This window comes from Aulonocara sp. 'chitande type north' Nkhata Bay, linkage group LG11 (genome assembly GCF_057382095.1).
Source record: "Aulonocara sp. 'chitande type north' Nkhata Bay isolate Kocher_YH1m ecotype deep benthic linkage group LG11, A_spYH_male_GT1.1, whole genome shotgun sequence".
Taxonomy (NCBI): Eukaryota; Metazoa; Chordata; class Actinopteri; order Cichliformes; family Cichlidae; genus Aulonocara; species Aulonocara sp. 'chitande type north' Nkhata Bay.
The window spans coordinates 24,171,143-24,186,830 of record NC_141354.1 but is presented as its reverse complement, the minus strand read 5'-3'; the positions used below and the strand labels follow the sequence as shown (position 1 = coordinate 24,186,830).

At 40.4% G+C, this 15,688-nt stretch overlaps 1 protein-coding gene across 1 annotated transcript in view; it reads left to right on the top strand.

The window, feature by feature from the left end:
• tmem145 (transmembrane protein 145) overlaps nt 1-15,688 on the top strand; it is a 42,092-nt gene that overhangs the window by 18,814 nt on the left and 7,590 nt on the right. Inside the window, exons 4-11 of the mRNA XM_086311258.1 lie at nt 319-405; nt 1,049-1,150; nt 8,570-8,654; nt 9,249-9,320; nt 12,048-12,116; nt 12,727-12,807; nt 13,132-13,210; nt 14,629-14,722. Of these exons, the coding sequence (XP_086167384.1) occupies nt 319-405; nt 1,049-1,150; nt 8,570-8,654; nt 9,249-9,320; nt 12,048-12,116; nt 12,727-12,807; nt 13,132-13,210; nt 14,629-14,722 (669 nt within the window). The remainder of the gene's footprint in view (nt 1-318; nt 406-1,048; nt 1,151-8,569; nt 8,655-9,248; nt 9,321-12,047; nt 12,117-12,726; nt 12,808-13,131; nt 13,211-14,628; nt 14,723-15,688) is intronic.

Genomic DNA, 15,688 nt, shown 5'->3' with positions numbered 1-15,688 from the left:
TGTCAGATTCTCTAAATCAAACACTGCGGCTCTTATACGTCACACAGCTTTTAACATTAATGTCAAACAGTCAGACAGGGAACAGAAATCCACTGCAGAAGAGTCAGAAAACATCAGTTTTATTTTGCAGCATTCAAACAGATCAGAAGCACGTTTTCAATCAGATTTCAACTAAAATCACCATGAATTCTGTGCACGGAGAAATATCTCTCTTGGAGCCCAACAACTGTGGGTACATCTTGTCCTGAGGTTTACTGAAAAGCACTTCGTGGAGGCTTTAAAAACTTGTTTTGATATTTCTGTGTCCGCTGATGTCAGAACTGCTACCAGAAGGAAGCCGTGCTGAGGCCTGAAAACAACCAGGTCATCAACCTCACCACACGCTACACCTGGTCAGGCTGTGTGGTAAGAGCATCACACAAACACAGATTTATATATACACGCACAGTTGCACTCTACAGCATCTTGTCCCTAAGTGAGAAACAAAGCAAATCTTTGGAAATCCAGTGCAGGGATGCTTTTCTGTATTTGAAGTTGACCACTGAGCTTGCTGTCTTGAACAGCATGTGTGTCCTTTACAGAGTATGATGTTTTCTCCTTTTATCATCCGACAGTTGAGCATATTTTTTTCGTTCCTATTGTATACTCTTCTGTAAAGTAAGAGAGCAAATCAGTAAACCGAGAGGGAGTGAGAGCTAAAGGCGAGTAATGTGTTTGCATAACGTTTTACTTATTTACATTTTTCCTCTGGTAATGATGCATCTCAATCAAACAAAGGTTCCCAAAGATCTTTCTTCACACTTTTTTTTTTTTTTAACTAAGCAACACAAAGTGGTGTATTACTTTAGAATGTGTGACTAACAGCATGACTCTGTTGTTGTTGCGGTTACTGGATCTTGTTGCCACATTTCAGGCTACGCTGGGGTGTGAAATATGTTTGTATCTTGATATTTCAGGCTCCAAAATCTACTATGACAGCTCAGTGTCTCTGTGAGGCAAAATGTGCTGCATTTCTGGATAATAATACGTGCATTTTTTCCCCTCCCAGGTGGAAGGGGATGGAAACGAGGAGGTCCTGAGCTGCGTGGGTGGCCGCAGCTTCCGCTCGGTGAGGGAGCGATGGTGGTATATCGCTCTCAGCAAGTGCGGGGTAAGCACTGACCTCTGACCCTCCGCAGCCTTCCCTGACCCTGCTGCCCTGGTTTTCTTTAGAAAGAGCAGGTTCACCACCAGACAATGCCGTGATGACGCAACACCTTTTTAAATGGAAAAACACAGAGAGAGCTCACAAACCCACTCCTGTGGTCACTGTGTGATTCTGTTTGTATTCTAAGACAAACGCGCGTCATTACTGCCATCACCCTCCACGTCATCGTCTGCTCTAGCCCCCCCCTCTAGACACTGAGGAAGCAGGGAGTTATATTCTTGTCTTAGATACCAATAAATTGATTTAAATGCTTTTTTTTTTTTTGCGCATTCCGGCAGAAAGCTCATACATTTCTGGTGCAAACAGCTGAATCAGATATTAAAATAGGAAAGCTCAGGCAAAAATACATCCAGCACACCCCGAGGAGGGCTCTGTGAAATATTGGATATTTTAAGGCTACTTTTTTGTGCTGCTTCCCAATAAATTTTAAATCAACGTGAGCATAATTTCTGTCCCAGTGTATGCTTACCCATTTGGGCATTTTGCACCAGGCTAGACTTTAAATAGTGGAAGTAAAAATATCTAAATAGGGGAAAAAAGAATTATAATCCAGTGATTTAGAGTACTTATTCAAGCTCCTAACCCAGTTAGACAGATACTCTTACAAACATTTAGAAACTGGTCTTCAGATAAGGATTATGCCACATGTTACGTTAAAGATTTGTGTGTAAAATGCCACACAGACACCCCTAAATTCATCTCCTCAGATGTTACAACCGATCCTTTATCTGTGTATCTGTCTCTGGATTTCCGCCTGACACTCTGAAGTGTCTTATCTCTCCCTTCATACTGCTACACTTTCTGCATCAAAGCACAGAGACTCTGAGTATGCAGCCGTCTGCTTCAACTGAGTTAAACATGCCTTGTGAGGCCTCCGCTGTAGCTGACTGGCTCGCTTTGGGGACATTGATGCATTGTGTTGCTTTATAATGGGATTGGTGTTGTGGTAATGGTGTGCCGGGAGAAAATGACCAAAGTGCTAGCTGTGGTGTGTTGTTTGTTGATACGAGTCTAGGCTGGGGCACCCTGTCCAAAAATTGTGAGCCTGGCTGATGATAGCTCAGTGATGATACCGTATATCCTCCTTCAGTCAAGGACAAATCCCAGTGATAGCTGTGTTTTTTGTTGTTGTTGTTGTTTCTTTCTTTCTTTTTATTTTTTAGAATGCAGGTAAGAGAAAGTGTTAAATATCTGCTGAAGGTGTACCCCAGCATGCCTGCCTATCAATGGCACACTCACCTGTACGCGAGCATGTCATGCTCCGATTCTGTGTGTAATTGTGTGTGAGCATTCCTGGCCTTGTATTTTTTGGGGGAGGGGTACGTAGGGTTGTTTTTGTGCTGCCACTTGAGAGCCCTAGCTGAAGAGGGATATGATTAGAATGGATGCTTCCTGGAGAGTATGGTTTAGTGTCACGCCAGCATCCGCTGAAAGACACGCTGCCTAATGCTGTTGGACTTGAGAATAAAGGCTCGCCTCCACTCCTGGGGAAATATGCATGCTACGTCCCGCAGCCAATTTCCACCCCTCGTCTCTCACGGCTTGCGTTCTCGCTTCCGTTTTGCTTCCACACCTCTTCATCTTTCTTACCTCTGTCGCTCACAATCTTTAGCTGTGTCTCTCTTTCAACTCTGTCACCAAGCTGTGACGCGCTCCACGCCATTTCATATCTATTTACTCCTGCATCTCCTGTTCCTCTCTGTCAGCCTGTGCCTAATTGTGTTTCTCCTCTCCATCTTGCAATCTCACTGGTCTCATTTCTTTTTTTGCCTCTCGCTCATTTAATGCATTTTCCCCAGCACCCTCACTTTTATCTGCTACTCCCTGTTTCCCACTTTGTTCCTGTTTCTCTCTTATCCGGCTCTTTTTTTGTTTCGTGTACTTTCCATCTCACTCTTTACCTGTGGAAGTGGGTCTAAATCCAAATCAGCTCCTAAGTCCTTAAAACAAGAGGACGTCTGTTCTCAATTCCCTTGCCAGCATAAACTGGTAAAATGTGAGGCTGGTCTTTATTTAACATTTCCAAGCAATTTCACTTGATTAATTATAGCAGGAAACCTCAAGGCTGCAAATAATTATTATTTCATCAGGGGAGGAAAAAAAAAAAAGACATTAATAAATAAACTTGAAGTCATCCCAGAATTTCACATGATGATTCATAACATCAAAACTTTTACAAAGCTTTACAAAAAAAATCGTTGTTATTATACTGTTGTCATTAGACTGTTTTGAAAAGTTGGTATATTAATAAAACTTGTCATGTAACTAATTGGGTACCATCAATAGAAAGTGAAGAGAAAACAGAGCAAATGCAGAATAATTACTTGCATTTGTACGAGCAACTGTTGTCGGAGCATTATTGTGTACTTTCAAACACAAGTGAAGATGTAGAAGGCTTTGAATTGCTGTAATCAACTTTTTCTTTATTATTCCAAGCAGAACTACTGCTAATGAAGCAAAATTACTTCAGCAGGGAACCAAGAAAGAACTGAAATTAGCTTGGCTGTAAAGAGGCAGGGGTTAAAGAAACGGCCAGAACTTTGCAGCTGTCAGCTTGGCCGAGCGACAAATCACAGCTACTGTATTTTGTCCAGGTTCTCCTGTTCTAGACGGGGAGCCAGTTTGAACATGAAACATTGCGCTTGTTCAGTGTAATAAATAACAACAACAAAAAAATAACAGGATTAGCTGACAGTGTTATGAGTCTTCTGGGAGATATATTTACCCATATAAAAAAAAATCAGACTTTGTGATTTGTAGAATGTAGTAGTAGTTCTGGTGTGAACACAGAGTGCAACAGTTAAAACTGTGATTCTAGTAACATGTTCCTACAGTACACAGTGTATGCACCATCTGTGTGTGAGCTGCAACTAACATTTACCTGAACGATTAGGTGCTAATTACTTTTTTCATCAACTATCAGCTCACGGTCATCACAATTCCTGAAAGTGCAAGGTGATGCCAACACCTAAATATAAATTACATTATGTTATTTTACATTGTATAGATTAAAAAATATGTGGACAGGATCCCTCGCTGAAGAAACCTAACAAAAAATCTCGTCTGCTATTTTACCCATCTGTCACCTTCTTCTTCACTGCAATTTAAAAATTTCATTCATATGATAAATCGCCACCACAAAGGGTCATGGAGCAGTGACTCTGGCAGGGAACTTTTTAAAGGGTTTGCATGTTTTTCTATTTTAAAAGCGTAAAGGATTTTGCAGCCATGATACAGTATATTTCTGTGTTTTGTCCTACACTGATACAGGAGTGTACTTTTGGCCTGAAGGTGCTTATCATGGTCTGGGCTCTGCTCCTTAGATCTATAAAAGGAAATCTTAATCTGTTAATCTGAGTTTGTTGTTGAAGCATTTCTCTGATCGTCTGGCAATTTCAGTATGAGTTGTAGCACCAACTGCGAGTCAGGTCTTATCTCCCGACATCCATGCCTGACCTCACTGATACTTCAGTACCTGGCTGTGAGAAAATCCCCTGCTGCGGTCAGGTTATAAAATCCTGTGGCAGGCCTTCCTAGAAGAATGGCTGCAATTTCAGCATTATGGGAGATTTCACCTAAATTTTAATAACCACTTGAATTTACTGGTCATGCTCAGTGCTACAAGCTTGTGAAAGCAGATGTTTAATGGCCTCTGTAGCTTTAGAGAAGCAAATGATGCTTAAATAATCATAGTCATCAGGGCTAAGCTGACTTTAGTCAGGGAATTACCCAAGTAGATGCTATAATATTGCTACAGTGGTTTGGGTTTATTGGAGGCAAACGGGGACTACAAATCGGGATTTCTCCCCAAAGATGTCACGGATCGATCATCAAATAAAGCAGCTTTAGAAACCATCTGATCTTGACTGATTGTATGTTGGACATGGACAAATGTTCAAAAAAGTCTTTCTGTTAATTAACTTCAATATTACCAGGCTAAGGGGTCTTATCCCACCTTCCCTTTATTTCTTGTAAGAAATAAGTCAACTCTCATTTGAAAAGTGAGGTTTTTTGAGAGTATAGGTCATGATATTGAGATCATCATACCACAAAAAGAGTTTAGTGAATGCTACTAATGATCTGGACCATGAACTTGTGTCTGTGCTTGTCTGAGTGCAGCATCCAGCATTACCAACATTTTACATCAGAGGAAAAACAGCAGTGCTGGTTGGAGTCATGATTATCTGATGATGAATTGTTTTATTCACGTAAATGACACACAAAAGATAGTCTTAGAGTTTTACAGGGTTCTATTCTTGGGCCAGTGTGTATGACATCATCCATGCCTTGCTCAAGTAACATTCATTGAAAATGTTGCATACATTTCCACTGCTCTGCAAGTAATATTTAAATCTGCATTGCAGATTAACTACTATCAAGTCCCAATTAAATTAAAGCCTAGATGACTTGAAATGTTCTAATTCTAAATTCACACTAAACTGAAGTTACTGTATTTTTAAAAACCCATTCTGGATGGCATTATACTCACACATAAAACTGACTGTGCAAACACAATTTTTGGAGAAAAAAGGGTTTGTTGCACTCAAACGCTACCCGAACATTTACGTTCCAGAGGCACACTCTCTCAAAAGACTCAGACATCCTTTGAAAATATTGTTATCTGCAGCTTAAGGGATCACAAGTTGTATCAGACTGTTTTGATGTTGGGTGAGAACACCTTCAGTGTGCGATACATCAGTGCGGTACGTCGAAAGTGGGTGCCTTTTACACCAGAAACCACCCAGCAACCCTAAACTCATCTGTGAACCCTGTGGAGAGAAGTCCTGCAGTGAAGTGCCACTTCTTCCCTCATCTCCCCTCTTTCCCGTGCATCTATTTCTCTCTCTCCCTTTTTGCATTTTTTTGTTTCCTCAACCTCTCTTTCTCTCTACCTGTATTTTAAACTTTCTCTCTCCACATCTATCACTCTCCTTATCTCTGTCTCCTTGCTCTTTGTGTCTGTATTGATTTTGTGGCAGTGCACGCTCCACGCTTCTCGCCCTTTTTTGATAGAGGGAGTGAGATGGAGTCTCAGGCTGCCAAATGAAATCAAAGTCTTTTCTCTCCCCCTCCCTCTCTGGTCCCTCGCTCAAGCAACAAGCGCGAACTCCATCGGCTTTGAACTTACGTCTGTGAAATGAGCTCTCTGTGCTCTGATTGTCAACCCATCTTTGTGCACTTTCTCTTGTTCTTGCTCCCCATACGTCTTTTTTCTCACCTCCCAAATTCATTTCAATTTGATGCTTTTTGTGTTGAGAACTGACAAGTAAACATTCACATTAATCCAATATTGGCTTGCCACAGGGGCATGCTAGTTTTCTTTGTGATGTTTCTCCTGACTTAAATAAAAATAAATATTCTCTCTTTGTGATAGCTTTCATACCACCGCACTGTCAGGCAGTTATATCAGATCAACATTTGAAGATATTGAGCTTAACAAATAATTAAAATCACAGTATTAATAATTGAGACCAAGAATACTCAGACTTAAGCAAGAGAAAGCTGTTGCTATGGCTATGATCTTTTCATCTTTCCTGTTAATTTGAGCATCTCTGGATTTGCAGCACAGTGTCGGCAGAACAGCCCAGATTCCCTTTTCTTTACCCATCAACTTTTTCCGTACACCTGGAGGATCCTGAGGTGCGCCGAGGCCAGCTCGAAGAATGACTAAATGACACAGTTGCATTCAATGCATTCAGTTGTAATCAGGTATACCATACCTGTCTCCTCATAGTAAATTACCAGATATGCACCAATTGCCATTTTCTTAGTCGAGTCCAATTCCTCTGTCGATTTTTTGCAGAACTCCGATTTTCTTTCTGGGAACAATGACTTGCAGTATATGCAACCAAAAAATAAATAAATAAATACAAAATATAATTTTCATAATAAAAGAAATAATTAAAATTCACAATTTTCCCCAAACTGGAGAAGGTTACAGAAACGTCACTTAATCAACTGAAAATAAATCGCTCTGCTACTGGAACGAGGCACAGATAATTAACTGAAAACGAATTACTGGACACCCACCTTTACCTGACATATTTTTCACCTTACCAAACAAAAGCAGGTGCAACATATTTATATAACAAAACAACTGTCAGGTACTTAACAACACTTTCCAATATATGCGTAACTTCACCAGGATGTTGACCCTTTTTTCGCTCATCTCTATAATTTTCCTAGTATCTGCTTTGATTCTTTGTTCACACTGAGGCTGCAGGCTTGTGGCTGGCTCCTGAGCTCTGGATGGCTTTGTCCAGTTTTCCTTTGTAACCTCTTTCAAAAAACCAATGTTGATTTAAGTGCTGGAATAAGTTTGTGTTCATGAACCTTTTCGTGGTGGTCCCGCATAATTTACTTTCACATACTTTGTTTTTATCTTCACAGTGAAAAGCCTCCATGGTAATGGCACACCAGCATGTGGCTCTAAATATGCATGTATTTAAATATATATATTTCGGGTTTCTAAGACTTTAATTATGACAGACATTTGAGAGTAAACAGGAAAGGTGGGAGAGCGGGGCAAAGTAAATAGCAAATGGCACACGGTGGAACCGAACTAAGGCCTCTGTAATAGCCTTGAAGCATATGGATCACCTGCTTAACCCCGTGAGCTTGTGGATAAATATTTGACTGCGACAGTGTATGTGGTGCGCATACAAGAAAGGGAGCTGCTCCTAATCTATAATTTACAACAATGCAACCATTAACTGTATTTGGTAGTTATAATGATATCACTCATTAGCCTAACATTATTATTCTTTGGAGCCATATTTGGAGGAGAAAGCTTCCAGCTAATGTTAGCAAGTTGGTTAGCTAGGTTCAGTAACAAACAATGCATACAAATAAAAGGCCACAATATGACTCACCTAAACTTCTTGGGCAAGTTCTTGATACAATTAGCTGCAAAGAAAGCTAAATAATTTGTCATTAAAAATGCTTCACAAGGGCCCAAGTACACAAAAACGGTCAAGGAGTTGAATTAGCCAAATGGATGTCTAACAGCCGGCTAATGTCACTCGAAATACCCATGCCCCTAATAATGCATAACTTTAAATGGGTAAGTTATGAAAAATTCACCCACCCTGTATGGTTGCATACAGGGTAAAAAATAGCTATAGAGACCAAAATCATTTTTCGGAACTAGCTGTAAACATGTTTACTTCCTCTCTAAAGTAATTTGGTCTGTGGGAGTGGATTTGCTTTTTTTGAGCCAGCCTTGAGTGACCATTTGTAAAAGCAAAAATATCACCCAAATTCATTTTTATAAAGATCATAGATAAACATAGTGCATTAATATTTTGTACAAATCTGCTAACCATCCACTGTCCACTTCTGCTGCTCTCTTATGTCTTGCAGGGAGATGGCCTGCAGCTGGAGTATGAGATGAAACTGACCAATGGCCAGTCTTTCTGGACACAGCATTTCTCTGCTGACGAGTTTGGTAAGTGTGATTAGACTGAAAGTGAGAGATTATGGAATGAATCGCTGATGGCACAAGCCTACGCCACTTAGCACGGCCAATAAAGCACCTTCAACTGAACAAATTACACAAATGACAATAATGAAGGGATGGCTGAATGAATTAATGATGCTAGATAAACTGAGAGGAAGGGATGAAAAGAATAAAAGAGGGCCAACGTAGCATCTAAATTAATTATTCCTACATCACTAATGTTTCCTCCGATCTCTCACACTCTTGCTCTACTGTAACTGCCTCTCACTTTTTCTCATTTAATCCAATATATGGCTATAGGATCAAATGAGAATCCAAAGAGCAGGGTGCTTGATCCATATCAAGCACCCTGCTCTTTGGATTTATTGTCCCTTGTAAATTATCTGTCTTTCCCTCATACGTTCTACTTTCTTTTATTGATCTGAACACTTTGTACACCTTATTTACTCCTTCTTCCTTTGTATCTAAACCCACTGTGTATCTTGTACATTTGCCTTCTTTCATATTTCTATTTCGTTCTTTCTCCTCAAATGTTCTCCTTTTATCACAAGTTTTCTTGAATTTTTCTTCCTCCTTTCACAGGCATCTTGGAAACAGACATCACGTTCCTGATCATCTTCTCCATGGTGTTCCTTCTCTCCTGCTACTTTGCTTGTAAGTACTGCCTTTTATTTCACTCTTTTAATGTAATAGGAATTCAAAGCCCCCCAGAAATGCAATTTTTGTGTCAGATCTATTATAAAATCTACATGGTTTCTTGATGGGATGGGAGTAAGTTCTCGTGTTTGTTCAGATAAGTAAAGGTGGAGCCTGTGCCGTTTTCATTTTGGGCTGAGACTGAACACGAGCATCAGGGAAGCAGGAAAGAGGAGACGGTGATAGCGAGCCTTGGTTTTCAAGTAAAGGTGAACGGTTGAGTGGAGAAGGTAGCTGCAGCCTTAAGGTTACTGAAGCGAGTTTGTCACGCAAAGGTCAAAGCTGAAGCAACTGAGAACAACAGCTCCTGGCAAAATCCCCTGCTTTCTTCACGTCGGGCGTTTCTGTGCTATCATATGCATATCTTCCTTTTTATAAACTGGCAAGGGGGCAGAATCACTTGTATTGCACCTAATCTGTAGTTTGCTTCTCTAGACGATCACAATTAAGCATCCATTTAATGATCTTTGGACCCAATGAGGCACGCTTCAGATTAAGAATGGAAGGTTGAATCGCACAATCTTTCACAGCACTGAGAGTCAGATTTATATTTTTAAGTCTGCCTACTAAATTAAGTTCTGGTGAGATTTTTCTGTTAGCGCTGTTAACTCTCACTTTTTGTCCAGCTGTGAACAAACTGATGCATGTGTTTTGTTTGGTTTTTCCCATGTGAATGCTTTTTCTGACATCTTTATTGGGGTCCTTACTGACGCTGGGTCTTGAGATTGACTTCATTCTGAAAATCTTCAGAGGATTTTAAATTAAACAGTCAAGATGTGGCTGAATTGACTTTTAGCTTTAATACAAGGATTTTAACAAAAGTAATGCATTAACTGTTTAGCAATTGCAGTCAATTCTATATGTAATTTTTAGTATAGAGACACAAAATTGTGTCATTGTCCTTATGAACATAGAAGAAAAGCCATATAACCAAACAGAACGCAAGGATTTCACCCTTTATTTGACTAAAAATGACAACAAAAAAGAACAAGAAAAAGAAAAGATCTCAAATTTTGAAATGGGTAAATATGTGTGTTTTTAAGTATGTAGTCCTATCTGAAATTTGTTGACAGAAATAAACTTCAAAAAATTGAAACAGGGTAAAAAATACTTCGAAAAGTTGTGTAATGTCTTAAAAAAAAAACCTTAGTCGAATCTACACATACACACACTGTTGTAACAGATTGGCTGTTTTACCTTTGGTCGCTGAAACTATTTTTCCTGCAGTTTTTTTTCTTCCTCTTTTGATGTTGCCTTTACTAAAGCCAAAAATGTGTCCAAACAACAGATGTAGATTTTTTTATTTGGCACAAGCTGCTCGAGTTGCACAGTGGGCTCGGTGTTTGAGTTTTTCCTCCATGATGTTACCATGGCGCAGGCTGGACGGGGCGGGCTCACGTGACGACGCTCTGAGTACTGTTTTAAAGGGGACTGTAAATACCGGCTGGAGTATTAACAGAGTTCGAAAAAAGCAACAAGAAAAACGAAACAAACTCAGAAATAACCAACGTGGGCAAGATTACGTCGATTAGAGGTTCTGACTGTCGGTTTCAGTTCTCTTTGGATTAATCCCCCTGCTCCACTTGAGTCTCTAGTGGAAATCACTGCATGCTCTCAGAAACACTTCTGAGCACTGTTTGTTGCTGCATCCATAAAATGCAAGTTGCAATACTACTACGCAGGAAAAAAGCACTTGTAAACAAGATCCAGAAATGCCTTAGCTTCTCTGGGCTCAGCTCATTAAAGGCTGACTGAGGAGAAATGGAAACTGTTTTCAAGTCTGAATAATCAAAAATGTAATATCTTTTTAGAATTCATGGACGCTTTGTCCGTTAGAGTACAGAGGAGAGGGCACTTGTTAACGGCACACAGTCCAAAAGACGATGAGGGTAAAAAGGAAACGTGGGATGGGTAACTTGCACATCTGTATGCAGCATTAATACTGAACCACACATGGAGATTTTGGAGCAGCATGTCCTGTCATTGAGATTAAGGCTTTGTTCTTTAGGGGAGGCCTTGCTTTATTATCACCACATTCTATACATACTACAGCAACGTGTCTCTGTTTTAAAAAACAGGAACAGAAAACTCGAGAGACGCGCACTCGCAGAGAGGGGGGGAAAGCGCAACAACAGTGTTTGCAAAAGCTTCAAAGGGCTGTAAATGAATATGAAATTTTTTGGAAGTTTTTGTCTCTTTAAAAAATATCATTAGAGCACCCACAAAATTCCCAGGAGGATTCAGCAACACTTGGCTGGCTAAGCCTGCTGTAATACAGGAGAGCTAAAAGAGTGTGATCGTTTATGACCCTTCTTCTCTCTATAAATTTTCCCCCTAGGCCACTGCTGTTTGCCGGAGTGTTTTGGTAGTAAAATAGGCTGCTTAAATACGCATTAAGAATATTTCCTCTCGGATTATGTGCCGTGAACAGAGAAGATGTATAAGGCGTCATCTGGAGATGTGCATCATGAGATGGATGCATACTAATGATCGCTCCCGCCCATTTATCTGGCCCGTTCCCTTGTTCTTGCTCTTTTCTTCTGCCTCCCAGTCTCTGTACCTCTCCCGCTCTCCTTCGCCATCTGTCAGTGTATCCTCATCCTTTTTATCTTTCCCCCAGCACACACACCTCTGTCACCTTTATCTCTTGTTATTTTATTTATTTATTTATTTTTTTACCTGTAGACAATCTGAAGGGAAGACAGCTTCTTCACACAACCTACAAAATGTTTATGACGGCAGCAGGTGTGGAAGGTGAGAGCTTCTGTCCTGAACAGACACGCACACTGACAGAACACACACACTCGAGATGACTGAGCCTCTTGCACGGTTGCAGCATCTCACACCTTAATCCCCACTTCAAGAGCACAGATATTATCGCACTTATTAGCCTCTGAATAGGACCTACTGCAAACAGTCGCCCTGTGTTACAGTGTTTAGTGGAGCATGCTGTTACTGATGAACCCCCTCCCCGCTCTCCTCATCCTGTCCTCTTCTTTTTCTTCACCCCCTTATCTCACTTTCTTCTTTCTTGCCTGCTTGTCCTCTGTCTAAATCCCTTCTCGATTCTCGTGCCACCCCTGAATTCGCTTTCACCCTCTCCTCCCACTTCTCTCAAGGATTTTGCTCCTTTTATAAATTCCTTCTTTTTTTCTGTCTTGCTTCCCTTCTCTCCTCCCTCATTATCATCTGCCTGTCACCTTTGTTCTGTGTATTTTCTTAACTCCCACATCTCTTCCTCTTAATGCCTTTTCTCCTCTTCTGTAACGCCTGCTCACCCATCTCTTTTCCCTCTTTTCTTCCTTCTGGTGTTTTTTTTTTTCTTTCTAATTTCTCTCCTCCCTGCATCCTTTCCACTTGGCAGTGCTCAGCCTGCTGTTCCATTGTGTCTACTGGGGCCTGTATGCTAGAGAAGGAGTTGGCAATGGCAGCCTCAAAATACTTGGTGAGTTCCTCTCCTGCATCGATCACTGACTCAATGACTGACACTAACTCTGCACTGGAAAATCGCTCACTGCCTGAGCAGAATGAATGATAGGATGCTGATGGGTGCGTGTGCAGCTGAAGAAATGTAATAGGTGGTTCAGCGTGCACGGGCTGGATTGGGTGTGATTGTACGTGACTGTGTGCGCGAGCAAAAATGTGTGCGGTGACCTGATTTTATCGTTCCCCTCTGATATCTCAGATTCGGAAACCACAACCTAATTACCCCTTCTGTCTCCTCTCTCTCATTTTCTGTCTCTCCCTCCACCTCTGTGACCATCTCCAGGGAAATTACTGTTCTCCGTCAGTTTCTTGGTGTTCCTTCTGATGCTCATATTGTTGGGCAAAGGTTTCACTGTCACCAGGTGGGCGCTTTGTCTGTGTGTACATGTATTATCTCACTACACTGCAGTGTTGTGCGCGTGTGTGTCTGTTTATACAAGCCTGTCACATTTTGTAGGTATTTTTATGCTGAGAATGTCACTCACTGTCAGCACTTACCGTCACCATGATGACTTGATGATGCCGGGTGACAGGAGTCAAAAAGTCAGTTAGGATGCTGCGTCTAATAATGTGGGCGAGCGCCTGATGTGTGTGAAGGGATGTCATGGATAAATGATGTTATGGTGTGAACTTTCTGATGCTGAAGCATTACCTTTGGCTCGCAGAGCCGGCTGACAGGTTTTTTGTTTGCTCACTAGTTTCTGGCAAGAGTTAGCAGACATTTTCTTGGGACAGGCAGTTAGACAGCACAATGGATTATTTAAGAGTGCTTTTCTTCACTGGAATGTCAGCATTTATCCATCTTCCACATGACTGGACAAATGCCCTGCTCATCCAACTGTCATTGGTCTTGCCTGTTTTCGAATGCTGGATTCAAACTCCAGTTATCAAACGGGAGAAACGTGTCAGTTTTTATTTGACATCAGTTTCCGAGTTAGCTTTATGTGTGAAGAAAAAGTCATGCAGCTATACGATCTTGCTTTTTTACAAATCACCTCTGTTTATAAGGTATTTTTTAGAATCTTGATTTTATTTTTCTGGCAAGTCATCATCTAAACATGTGTCAAAGTTTGAAGATTGGTTTTGCTTTGGCTTGGCACAAACTAAATCTCTTTTTTCATACAGAACTCACAGCAAAAACTTAGCTTGCAAAATTTTTAAGCTGGCTTTTTTGACTCTAGGATTAGATCCTCCTCTGGGTTCAGAAGATTTCTAGACGTATTAAACTCTCTTAAAACCCCAGTGAATAAAACGAACTGCTTCACGGCTAAGCATGAGGCAGAGCTATTTATCTGCAGCGTTTAACTAGTTGACAATTTGCAGATAACTACTCAACAACTTTGATTTCTTTTTTCTTTTCTTTTTTGGTTGAGCGTAATGATGAATTAGCTGTGCAAAAAGATCTTTGAAATGCTGATGAAGGCTTAACGCTGAAATGCTTATTTGTTGACAGCTACAAATAGAGAAGCATTAATTTCTGTTTTTGCTCCATCCATAAGCCTGCAGCTGTTTTAAATATATAAATAGCAGAGAGTTTAATGCTCACATATCTTTGTGCTGTGTAGTTCTGAATAGCTGTTTTTTGATTAAGCTGTCTGCTTGAGTGTAAAGAAGCAAATGCAGGAGTGTGTGTGTGTGTGTGTGTGTGTGTGTGTGTGTGTGTGTGTTTTGTATCTTAGCTTTCCTTTGTGTCTCTTAAAGTGTGTCATTGTATTTTCTTCTTATCTTCCTCCAACTTGTGTGCAACCTCTGACCCTGTGTTTATCCTTGCATATCACAGGGCGAGGATCAGTCACAGTGGGTCTGTGAAACTGAGCATCTACATGACGGTTTACACAATCACCTACGTCATCCTCTTCATCTATGAGGCGGAGGTACTGTTTACACAATCACCAACACTGCTGGAAGGGACTGGAAGTTTATTTTTAATATCGATTTTATCTATACATATATTTCTAGCCAGCAGTATAGCATCATACTTTTAGAGCCAGTTACTGTGCCCAGAAATAATCATGCTGACTTTTTCCACTATGTAAGATTGACAGGCTTGTGATAATGTGAGTAGGTGTGCAGGGAAGTAGCTTGGCAGCTATAGTGTGGATTGTTGGCAAAATTTGAACGCCATGCATAACTCTGAAGTTCTTATTGTTTTAATTTGTCCAATGATTCTTTGGTAACAAAATGCCTGCGAAACTGTACTGGAGCATCAGCTGTGTTCTTGTTTTTATCGCCAATTAGTTTGAGCAGACTAGGACATTTAACTAAGATAGTAAGCGAAATCTTAATCCTGCTAAACATTAGCACATCTTCACCCCTGTGAAGCTGTAAAATGCTCAGTAATGAAAAAAATAATCTCAATTGTTAATGATGCTGATACAGTATGACCATAAACATGTGTGATTCATTTTTAGTTTTCAAAAGATTGCTATACAAATACATATTTGAGGGCTACGTGTGAGAATATTGTTGATGTTATTTACTTAAGCCTGAGCCTGTTCGGTCACCATTTGTTTATATAGGTGGGGATCTTATATTCATTTTTTTGCACAGTCTGTTTACTATGTGGTGACTGAATAGATAAATATTAATTATCAAAATTGTGGTCAGGCCCTGTGATAGACTGGGCACCTGTTGAGGCTGTACTTTGCCTCTCACTCTGACATCTGGGATAAACTTCAGGCCCCGGGAGACCCCGAATTGGAGAAAGTTGAAGGAAAATGTATGGATGGATAGAAAATTGTTCTAAATTAATTGAATATTGATTAATTTGCTAATTCAACTATAGCTCCAGAGTCAAAATGAATTAATAATTATGCTAATAATGATTTAATACCAAGCAT